This window comes from Phragmites australis, chromosome 15 (genome assembly GCF_958298935.1).
Source record: "Phragmites australis chromosome 15, lpPhrAust1.1, whole genome shotgun sequence".
NCBI classification, from domain to species: domain Eukaryota; kingdom Viridiplantae; phylum Streptophyta; class Magnoliopsida; order Poales; family Poaceae; genus Phragmites; species Phragmites australis.
Window position 1 is genome coordinate 20,223,183 of NC_084935.1, and position 12,349 is coordinate 20,235,531.

The 12,349-nt window shown below is 42.2% G+C and overlaps 1 protein-coding gene across 1 annotated transcript; it reads left to right on the forward strand.

Annotated features, from left to right (window-relative positions):
* The first annotated feature begins 11,016 nt into the window (after positions 1 to 11,016).
* LOC133892186 (uncharacterized) lies at positions 11,017 to 12,040 on the forward strand. Its single transcript, XM_062332899.1, has 2 exons — positions 11,017 to 11,946; positions 11,999 to 12,040. Exons 1-2 carry the CDS (start codon positions 11,017 to 11,019, stop codon positions 12,038 to 12,040), a joined length of 972 nt encoding a protein of 323 aa, XP_062188883.1.
* The last annotated feature ends 309 nt before the right edge of the window (positions 12,041 to 12,349 follow it).

Below are 12,349 nucleotides of genomic sequence, written 5' to 3' on the forward strand. Positions count from 1 at the left end.
TACCTTGTGATGAATTTGCCACTATCTAAGAAGTGTTTTACATATTTTGATTATGTACTTTGTGAGGAACCGTCCGGATAATATTCTAACTAATCACCAGGAGGATCATTATTCATAATCACAACCTTGATGATTAAACAGAATATCATCCCGGTAGTCTCAGCACGTGTTTTGTGCCCAAGATCGGAACACATGCATTTACAACATATAGCATCACAACACAGTTTAAGAAAGAGTAAGTAATTAAAGTTATATTACAAGTTCTTAAGTATGCAATAAGTTATTACAATTTACAGCAAAAGAGAGCTAGGAGGAGACTAAAACATGCTCAACTCCTAACTAGCATAAAAACTAAGTAGCAGAAGACTAAAAGCTATAAAACAAAGGAGGATGGAGCCATATGCCCGTAGGCTGCATCACAAAAGCATGCCAACTGAGTAGGATTCGCTACTCATGCCCGCCACCACCCTCGGAAGGCGTGAAGTAGCCAAACACCACCTCTTCCTCACCTAGAAAACCTGTAGAGCAGCTGAGTACGAAAGTACTCGCAAGACTTAATCCATGTAGGGTACATATAAATAATCCGACTCCAAGCATCATGCATTGAGGTATTAGCAAGGAAACGACCACAAGGTTAAGTATATTTAATATGCTTAAGCAACCTAGACATATGTGTGAGCACCTATACTTAACCAACATAAATTAAAATCCAACAACTGGTACAAGAGTGTAAAAGGAACCAAAGTAATATATCAGAGCCAACATCAACATTTTCCAACTATCACCCATACCACCACTAACCCACAATACCATTAACCCACAAGGAAACTCTACGATGGTGCGCATGGACAGAAAACATGCTCATAACCGAGAGTGCGGCATTTAGAAATATTTTTACACCCCGTAAGGGGATACTCCTTGACCCACATGACATGAGTACCATTCAGCTTGTTCCATCTACGAAAGTGCACATAAGGGGGTACTCGTGACAACCTTTCCCAACAAGCCCCAACTATTTGATACATGCATCACTCAGTGCGGAGGTATCCAAAACTGCTCTTGGAGCAAACTAGATACCTCTACAAGCTAGCCCACTCACACCGTTGATGTTCAGGCCCAAATTATCACAGCTACAGAGGTATTTGGCTTATCTTACCATTAGATCAGCATGTGGTGAGCACGGTAAGTGCTTAAACCAATGGAGGCCAACGGTCAGTGCTTAACCGATGCAAAGTGGTCTACAGTATCTGCGCTCTCTCCCTGAACTACCCTGGGAACCTCATCCAAGGAAGATGATATCCCTAACACCACCCACATCTCGTCTCATCCGCACCACTAATCCAACCATCATCAATATTTGCCGTATATGAAACCTATAGCTCACGAGTGATGGAACTGTCCACCACTCGACTTCTATCGGTGACCTATGCATTGCTAAGCATCTCATATCACTTTTATATTAACAACATTATATGAAGCCAAGGTTATAAGGATATAGATTCATCAATAAGTCAAGGTAGAGATCATGCATCAACATAGGTTCTACCCACATCGACCCGACATAAACTCACTAAATATATGAACATACATAAAGCATAATTTATCAATTTAGACTCCATAATTCATTCAAAGGGTGCAATATGCTTACATGCTTCCCTTACTGCTCAGGTGACCGCATGATACTCCCCACACAACACTCACAGAACTCGGGAAGGTTGGTGTCGCCTTCAACCTCGGCCGGATCACGCGCCGATTCTTTGTTCACTAAACAAGAACGCGTGCAATGATGAGCATGAATAAAGTGCAACAATATATGCCACCATATGCATATGAAGAAAAGTCCTGAAAAGTATGCTTTATAATACATGAACATTTTTCCTAGTTAAAACAAGTAATAAGAAGACTAGCAAAATTAGATTCACCAATTTTGGACTTGTAAAGAATTAACGATGAATTTAAGAAGCCTTAACATAATTAATTCATCCCAAAACGTTAATTAATTAATCTAATAGATGTGGACAGTTTTAATAGGTAGAGGAGGTTATTATGAAACCAAGAAAATTAGTTTCATAATTTTTGGAGCTACGAAGAATTTATTATGAATTTTTCAAGCCTCACATCGCCTGATAAATAGTAACTGCGGAGCCTCCATGAATTTCTGCAGAGACTTCGCATTTTGTCTCCGGACTGCAGAGTCTCCAAAAAAATTTCCAGAGTCTCTGGAGTTTCTAGAACAGCAGTTCTTCGCTGGGAAAAATGGCCAATTTGATTTGCGAGCTTCTCTAATCCAAAGAGAGACATGTTTGAGATAGTTTAGAAAGTCTAGAATTCAATCATCAACCTAGCAACACGATTCCTAACTCAAATCTCTCCAAATCATTTAATTTAGTCCAAAACCTTAAGAACTCATAAACTTCACAACCCTAACTCCATGTTCGAAATCTATCCAACCAAAACACGGATTCTTGCCATGGATGCCTAGGGGACTCAATCAAGATGCTTTGCTGAGCTTGGGGACCATCAGTTGAAGGAAGAAAGCTCAGGAAGAGGAAGAACACCAGTGCTTCGTGTGCTTCAACCATAAACACCAAAAGACATCAAAACCGGCTCGAATCCTTCGGGAAAACGAAAATGAATTGGAGAGATGGATAGCTTACGAGCTAGTGATCGTGTAGACACCACATGCGCACCTCGATTCCTTCTCTTGAGGTGGGATTTTGAGGGAGAAGGAGAGAGTGCTTGAGAGAGAGGGAGAGGGGAGCACGGTGGGGAGAGAGTGAGCTAAGGGAGAGAGGGGAGCAGGTGGGTGCTGCCCCTTTGGATGGTTGGGATGGTGGGGCCGCCCAGGAGGGTCCACGTGGAAGAGAAAGAGGTTTGTTTTAACTGTGAATTTCATTCTTTTCTCTCCTGAAATTCTTTCTTCTGCCCGATTGACTCTAAACAAATTGCACTGGTGTTCCAATTCAAAATTACGCAAAATTAAACATAATGCTTGAGAAGCATGATTATGCTTAATTATATGATTACGGATTTGGAACATGACAAACCTCTCCCCCTTAAAAGAATATCGTCCTGGATTCGGAAATCCTTGGGAGAAGGTGATAGCGATGAACATAGACACATGAGATGTTCCAATGTGCAAATATTACAATGGTAATTACATGTTTTCAAAAAGCTTGGGATACTCGGAGCGGATCTTATCCTCAGGCTCCCAAGTCGCTTCGTCCTCGGTGTGCTTGCTCCACTTGATAGAATGACGTTGAGTTTTGCGTTCTGCTTCATCCAATATCTGGATTAGTCACTCATAATATGTACGATCTAGCTGCAACTCTTGGTTTGCCACTTCAATGACTTCGGTGGGGATCCAAGACATTTCTTCAGTTGCGACACGTGGAAGACATTGTGAACAGTGGATAGGGATGGAGGCAAGTCCAACTGATATGCTACCTCTCCACACCGGGCAATAATTTAGAATTGTCCTACATAACGAGGCGCTAGCTTCCCTCTAACTTGAAAGCAGCGAACCCCTTTGAGTGGAGACATCATGAGATACACAAAGTCTCCAATGGCGAATTCAAGATCTCGGCAGTGATGATCCGCATAGTTCTTCTGTCGTGATTGTGCCGTGAGGAGACACTTCTGAACTGTCAAAACATGCCCTTCTGCCTCTTTGACCAAATTCAGGCCTAGAAAAGCTCTTTCGCCTGATTCGGACCAATTCAAGGGCGTTCGGCATCTTCGACCATAGAGAGCTTCAAACAGTGACATCTCAATACTTAATAGCTATTGTTGTACGAGAACTCGATGAACGGCAAGCAGATTTCCCACTTCTTCCCATATGTGAGAACACAAGCTTGGAGCATATCTTCTAGAATTTGGTTCACCCATTCGGTATGATCATCGTCTATGGGTGGTATGCAGTACTATGGAAGAGCTTGGTTCCCATAGCTTTATGGAGGCTCCTTCAGAAATGAGAAGTGAATTGAGTGCCTTGGTCCGAAATGATCTTCTTTGAAATCCCATGGAGGCAAACAATCCGAGTGAGATACAACTCTGAATATTGCTTGACCAAATATGTGGTCTTGACAAGAAGAAAATGAGCAGACTTTGTTAATCGGTCCACAATGACCCAAATAGAGTCATGACCTTGGGAAGTCCTTAGCAATCTGATAATGAAATCCATGCCAATCTCCTCCCACTTCCAGGAGGCAATGGGTATAGGCTGGAGCGTACCGGCCGGCTTGAGGTGTTCAGCCTTGACTCTTCGACAGACAGCACACGTAGCAACATATCGAGCGATTTCTCGCTTCATGCGAGTCCACCAAAAATGTGGATTGAGATCTTGATATATTTTTTGTGGTTCCTGGATGGATAGATAACAAAGATTCATGAGCTTCATTAAGAATTTTCTTCCTCAATGCCTCAACTTCAGAACCACTAACTGGTTCCCAAACCATAGGACACCTTGGTTGTCCTAAAAAGAACATGTGGCCTTGCCTTCCTTCATCTTGTCTCTAATTTGGTCCATGCCTTTATCACCTTTCTGAGCTTGCTTGATTTCATCTAGAAGGGTGGACTTGATTTCTAGGTTAGCAAGAAAACCATCCGGAACCATTTTAAGTCCAAGCTAGCGGAATTCATCACAAAGTGTGACATTTCTGGGCTTGACCAAAAGGCAATGGCATCGAGCCTTCCAGCTTAAGGCATCGGCAACCACATTCGCCTTGCAGGGATGATAATGAACTTCCAGCTTATAGTCTTTGATCAATTCGAGCCATCTTCGTTGCCTCTTGTTCAGATCCGCCTGAGTAAAGATATACTTGAGGCTTTTGTGATTCGTATAGATACGACACAAATTCCCCAGCAGATAATGGCACCAAATCTTCAGAGCGTGCACAACCATCGCAAGCTCTAAGTCATTAGTTGGATAGTTCTGTTCATGGCGCTTCAATTGTCATGAGGCATAAGCAACAACTCTGCCCTCCTGCATGAGGACACATCCAAAGCCTATGCGGGAAGCATCGCAATAGATGTTGAAACATTTGCCCACATTAGGCTGAGCGAGAACGGGAGCGGTTGTGAGCAGTGTCTTCAAGGTTTGGAAAGCTGACTCACATTCACTTGACCACTTGAATACACTTCCCTGCTTCAACAACTAAGTCATGGGCTTAGTGATCTTGGAGAAGTTTTCGATGAACCGGCGGTAATAACCCGCAAGTCCAAGAAAACTACAAATGCCAGTGACTCTTCTGGGCTGCACCCAATTGAGCACATCCTGCACCTTGCTCAGGTCAACTGCAACTCCATTCTCGAACAAGACATGACCTAGGAAGGTGACCCCTTTGAGCCAGAACTCACACTTACTGAACTTGGCATACAATTGGTGATCTCGAAGGCGGCCAAGAACAACACGGAGGTGATCTGCATGCTCTTCCTCAGTCTTGGAGTATATAAGAATGTTGTCGATGAAAACTATGACAAACATGTCCAATTCCTCCATGAAAATAGTGTTCATCAAGTACATGAAGAATGCCAAGGCATTCTTCAAGACAAAGGACGTGACGGTAAACTCATAAAGACCATAACGAGTCGAGAAAGCCATCTTTGGAATATCCTCCGATGTAACCTTGATTTGATGATAGCCCAATCTCAAGTCAATCTTTGAGAAAACCAGGGCACCGGTCAACTGATCGAACAGAATATCGATCCTGGGAAGCAGATACTTATTATTGACAGTGACCTCATTCAGCGAGTGCGAATCAACACACATCCACAGGGTACCATCCTTCTTCTTCACAAAGAGTGCCGAGCATCTCCAAGGTGAGGAGCTTGAATGAATAAACCCTTTCTCTAGCAACTCCTTCAACTGCTTCTTCAGTTCCACCAATTCATTTGGTGGCATCTTGTAAGACCTCTTCGAAATTAGGGTCATTCCAGGCAAAAGATCAATCGAGAATTGCACCCCTCGATCAGGTGGCATCCCTGGCAACTCATCTGGAAAGACTTCAGAAAATTCACACACCACAAGGATATTCATGAGATTCATGGTGGTGATGACGTTCAAGGCATAAAGGCAAGGATCGATGCCTTCAAGCTTCAAATGAGCTCGGGTGCCGGATAAACCATTAAGAGTGATAGTCTGCTGTGCACAATCCATGACTGTCTTTTTCTTGGTGAGCCAATTTATTCCCAATATGATGCTATCCCTTTGGAGTACATCACTAAGAAATTCACACTAAAGGATGTGTCATTAATAACAACCAATGTTCTGGGCACACACTGATTAATAAGAATCTTAGCTCTGGGTGCGTCTATGAGATAAGGTGTAGGGGTGGCGCTAACTTTCAGCATGTGCCACCATGTATAACTTGTTGCTATGAAATAGTGAGAAGCCCTAGAATCAAAAAGAAGAACTGTAGGAGTGATGACAGAATCAAACCCATAAACAACTTACCGATAAGTACGTTGTCACCCTCATGAACTCCACAGCGGTGGTGTGGTGTGCTCGGCCACGCTTGGGGACATGCAAAACCGTGGAGGCTTGATGAACGGATGGAGGGGGTAGTGGTGGCCTTAGAGCAGTCACCGCGGCTCCCTGCTTTGGATGAGGGCAACCCCGTGCATAATGCCCGACACGCCTATAATTGTAGCACAGGCTACCAAGGCCATCAATCACACTCGCTTGAGAGCTGGTAGGTCTCGGAGGTTGTCCTTGCGGAGAGAAGAATGATGGACGCCGCATCACCCACATCGGTTGTGGAGCAGTTGAGGCCGACATGTGAGATAGTGAAGGCTGACCCTCCATACGCGCATGTTGAGAACCCTCTTGCGCTTCTTCTCCTCTTGGTGATTCTTTAACTTGAACTCCATGGTGAGGGAGGTGCTCACTAGCTTATTGAAGTCGACGAACTCATGCATCGATAGCCGGTCTTGCATCTTGGAGTTGAGGCCATTCATAAAGCGGTTTTGCTTCCGCTCATTATGTAAGGTGGTTGAACACTTGTACATACTCCATCACCGATCTACCTCCTTGCTTGAGGTCCATAAACTCCCGCCTCTTGATCTCCATAAGGCCCTTAGGAATGTGGAAGTCACGGAATACTTGGCGGAACTCCGCCCAAAACACCCGGTAATTAGTGGTGTGCATGGCCAAAAAGTTGGACCACCATGAGCCCGCCACACCTTGAAGCTGATGGGTGGCGAAGAACACCCTCTCGTGGTCCTCACATCAAATGAGAGCGAGATTCTGCTCAATAGTCCAAAGTCAATGGTCAGCATCTAGAGGATCCTCAGCTAGCGAGAATGTGGGCGGTTGAGTCCGTAGAAAATTTGAAAAGTCATCTCTACGTTCGGCCCCACCTCCTCCATGAGGGGCCGTGTTGCGCATGAGAGCCTCGAGAAGTGTCGTCTGATCCTGACGGTTTTGCTCAATTTGCATGAGCACATCCGCCATGCTCAGCGGTGGAGGCGGTGGAGGGTTGTCCTCATTCGAGACCTCAGGAAGCTCACCCAAACTATCGCAGGTCCTCATCCTATTTTGGCGATAAGACAGAGAAAAGAATGATCAAACTCTGACATAGCATACTAGCGTTAGCGGGACACCAATTCCAAGCGACGCACACTAAGGCACATTAGCGAAAAAATGCACGCTCAAATGTGCGGAGAGTTCGTAAAAACTTGCGGAGTGTCTACAGAAATGCGAAATGTCCACAAAAATTTGTGGAGGATCCGCAAAAATGTGGGGAGTGTCCACAGTTTAGCAAAAATTTCAGACTTAGATTTTAACAGGGAAAAATGCATGCTCAAGTGTATGATGCAAAATGAACAATGGAACATGAAAGTATGCTTGATTCTTATCATTACGTTTCTTTCCCGAATGCAACTCTCCCCAAATAATCATCACAACACATATATCACTTTTCGCACGAAGAGATTAAGTATTCGCGCGAATGGTGCATGTGAAACTCACCGCACAAGCGATGTTCCATACGTGGTTGCCCACGTATTCACTTCCCGTACCATCACCGTACGGAACGCACCGGGCCCCTACCTCGCACCGGTTGAGCCCCGGATACCTGCCACTATCGGGATACGCCAATACAACATGATTAAGAATAACATGATGATAAGGGATAACACTACAAACACAAACAACTTATGTGCAGCAACGAAGAACGCATTATACTTAGGGGCATAATATAGCAAGTTTATATAAATTAGCATGAAAGGATACTTTAGTGGGTTGCTTTAGTGGGTTGACACACTTTTAACCTACATTCTAAGCATTTTTAAGCATTTTTAGGCCACTTTATTAAACCAAGCTCTGATACCATACTGTGAGGAACCGTCCAAATAATATTCTAACTAATCAGCAGGAGGATCATTATTTATAATCATAACTATGATTAACCAGAATATCATCCCGGTAGTCCCGGCATGTTTTTGTGCCTAAGATCGGAACACATACCTTTATAACATATAGCATCACAACACAGCTTAAGAAAGAGCATGCAATTAAAATTATATTAAAAATTTTTAAGCATACAACAAGTTATTACAATTTATAGTAAAAGAGAGCTAGGAGGAGACTAAAACATGCTCAACTCCTAACGAGAAAAAAAAACTAAGCAGCGAAAGACTAAAAGCTATACAACAAAGGAGGATGGAGCCATATACCCTTAGACTCCATCACAAAAGCATGCCAACTGAGTAGGATGCACAACTCATACCCGTCACCACCCTTGGCAGGCGTGAAGTAGCCAAATACCCCCTCTTCCTCACCTGTAAAATCTGTAGAGTAACTGAGTACGAAGGTACTCGCAAGACTTAATCCATATAGGGTACATATAAATAACCCGACTCCAAGAATCAAGCATTGAACTATTAGCAAGGAAACGACCACAAGGGTACATTTAATATGCTTAAGAAACTTAGACATGTGTGAGCACCTATACTTAACCAACATAAACTGAAATGTAACAACTGGTACAAGAGTGTAAAAGGAACCAAAGTAATATATCAGAGGATCTCGGCTATAGAGGATTTTGGCTTACCTTATCCTTAGATCAGCATGTGATGAGTACGGTAAATATTTAAGCCAATGGTGGCTAGTGGTCAGTGCTTAACTGATGTAAAGTGGTCTACAGTATCCGGGCTCCCTCCCCGAACTTCCTCGGGAACCTCCTCCAAGGCAGATGATACCCCTAACACCACTCACATCTCGTCTCATCCTCACCACTGATCCAACCATCATCAATATTTGCCGTATGAACCATAAGTAAACTATAGCCAGCGAGCGATGGAACTGAGCACCACTCGACTTCTACCGTTGATCTATGCATTGCTAAGCATCTTGTATCACTTTTATATTAACAACATTATATGAAACCCAGATTACAAGGATACGGATTCATCAGTATGTCAAGGTATAGATTATGCATCAACATAGGTTCTACCCACATCGACCCGACACCGACTCACTAAATATGTGAACATACATAAAGCATAATTTATCAATTTAGACTCCACAATTCATTCAAATGGTGCAATATGCTTAGATGCTTGTCTTGCTGCTCAGGTGACCGCCTGATACTCCCCGCACGACACTCACAGAACTCGAGAAGGTTGCGTCGCCTTCAACCATAGCCGGGTCGCATGCCGGTTCTTTGTTCACTAAACAAGAACACGTGCAATGATAAGCATGAATAAAGTGCAACAATATATGCCACCATATGCAAATAAAGTAAAGTCATGAAATGTATGCTTTATAATGCATGAACATTTTTCCTATTTAGAAAAAGTCATAAGAGGACTAGCAAAATTAGATTCACCAATTTGGACTTAAAGAATTAACGGTGAATTAAAGAAGTCTTAACCTAATTAATTCATCCCAAAATGTTAATTAATTATTTAACAGCTGGGGATATTTTTAATAGGTAGAGGAGGTTATTATGAAACCAAGAAAATTGTTTTCATAATTTTTGGAGCTACAGAGAATTTATTATAAATTTTGCAAGCCTCAAATCGCCTGATGAACAGTAATTACGGAGTCTACGGAAACTTTTCCGAGTCTCCCGACTTTCAAAAACAGCTGCTCTTCGCAGGGGAAAATAACCAATTTGATTTGCGAGCTTCTCTAATCTAATGGGAGACATATTTGAGATAGTTTAGAGAGTATAGAATTCACTCATCAACCTAACAACACGATTCCTAACTCAAATCTCTCCAAATCCCTTAATTTAGTCCAAAACCTCAAAACTCACGAACTTCACAACCCTAACTCCAAATTCGAAATCTATCCAACAAAACACGGATTTTTGCTATGGATGTACAGGGGACTCATCCAAGATACTTTGCCAAGCTTAGGGACCGACGGTCAAGCTATCAAAGCTTGATAAGTTGGTGATTTAATTTCGTGGACCTAATAACTGTTTCAAAAAAAATGGAAGGGAAAGAGAAGATGAACTGACGGTCAAGCTATCAAAGCTTGATAAGTTGGTGATTTAATTTCGTGGACCTAATAACTGTTTCAAAAAGAAATCTAGGCGCAAGGTGAGTGGGGTGGCGCCTAGCTCGTCCAATTTGCGAAACTGTGGAACTAGTGTCGATCAATTTGCGATCTGACCATTGTGCATCGTGATTTGCCCATTTTGGGAATCAGAGATAATACTAGGGATCTGGATGGTTTTCTTTTTAACTTGTACTGAACCACTACGTCGAATTGCATTAGTCTGTGGAAACTTTGGACAGAAATCCTTCAAATATGTGTGATGGCTTTTTTGGTATGATATTGTTAGTTATTATCGGCCTTTCATCTTGCATATATGAAATTTTTTGTTGGTTACCATTTTTGTTTTCCTCGAGAGCATACAAAGTTTGTGATTAACCTCTTCCTTTCTGTTATGCATCCTTGTTCAACAAGATTGGGGTTGGAACACATTATGTGGTTTGTGTGCGCATCTTAGGCTTATTTTGATAGAATATGTATTTTCCTAAGTTTTGAATCTGTACCACAGGATGTCATCCTCGAACAGTCCGATAGTGACAGAAAGGAAAGCCGATAAAGACCATGATGGACACAATGACGAGGAAAAGGGAGGTTTCTTGGACAAGGTTAAAGATTTCATCCAAGACATTGGCGAAAAGATTGAAGAAACAATAGGCTTTGGAAAGCCTACTGCTGATGTTTCTGGAATCCACATACCTCATATCAGCCTTGAAAAGATAGAGCTTATTGTTGATGTTCTGATTGCAAACCCAAATCCTGTCCCCATCCCTCTTGTCGACATTGAATACTTGATCGAAAGTGAAGGAAGAAAGCTCGTGTCTGGAACAATACCTGATGCTGGAACCATACATGCTCATGGTTCAGAGACCGTTAAAATTCCTGTTTTACTCATTTATGATGACATCAAGAGCACATACAAGGAAATCAAGCCTGGAAGCATCATTCCATACAAAGTTAGGGTTGTTCTTCATATAGATATCCCTGTTATAGGGAGGATTTCTATACCGTTAGAGAAAACTGGTGAGATCCCAGTGCCTTACAAACCAGATGTTGACATTGATAAGATCAAGTTTGAAAAATTCTCTTTTGAAGAATCGAATGTGATCCTCCATTTGAATCTGGACAACAAAAACGATTTTGACTTGGGACTGAATACAATGGATTATGAAGTGTGGCTCTCTAATGTGAGCATTGCTTCTGCTGAGCTCAAAGAATCTGCAAATATTAAGAAACAGGAAATAACAACTATGAACTTGCCTATCAGCTTCAGGCCTAAGGATTTTGGGTCTGCTATGTGGGATATGATTATGGGACGGGGCACTGGTTACACCATAAAGGGACACATTGATGTCAGCACTCTGTTTGGACACATGAAAATTCCGATAAGCAAAGAGGGTGGAACAACTCGTCTTGAGAAAGGGGATGATGATGACAATGAGGTATCAGTTCTATTTTTAATTTTGGTATTTCATTCTTTGCAACTATATACAGATACAACAATCATCTTGCACATTGTTTGCACCAGCACTCTGATGATTCAGTATGCTAGACTTAAACTGCAGCATTGGGGTTGTATTACCACTTCATAAAAAGAGAACTGTAGGTTCAAAGGACTACATAAGCTCTGTATTCTTTCCTATTCTTTTTCTCCCAAAGTTTTGGTAGAACTTGCACACTAGAATTTATTGGAACAGAAATATACTCTATTAGAACTCTGAGTGAATCCATGCAGCTATATTTTTTTACCTGTAAGAAACTTTAAATTTTTCTTTGAGTAATCTGAAACAACTATTGGGAGAGAGAATTCGTATAACATAAATTTTCTTTTTACGACCATGGTCA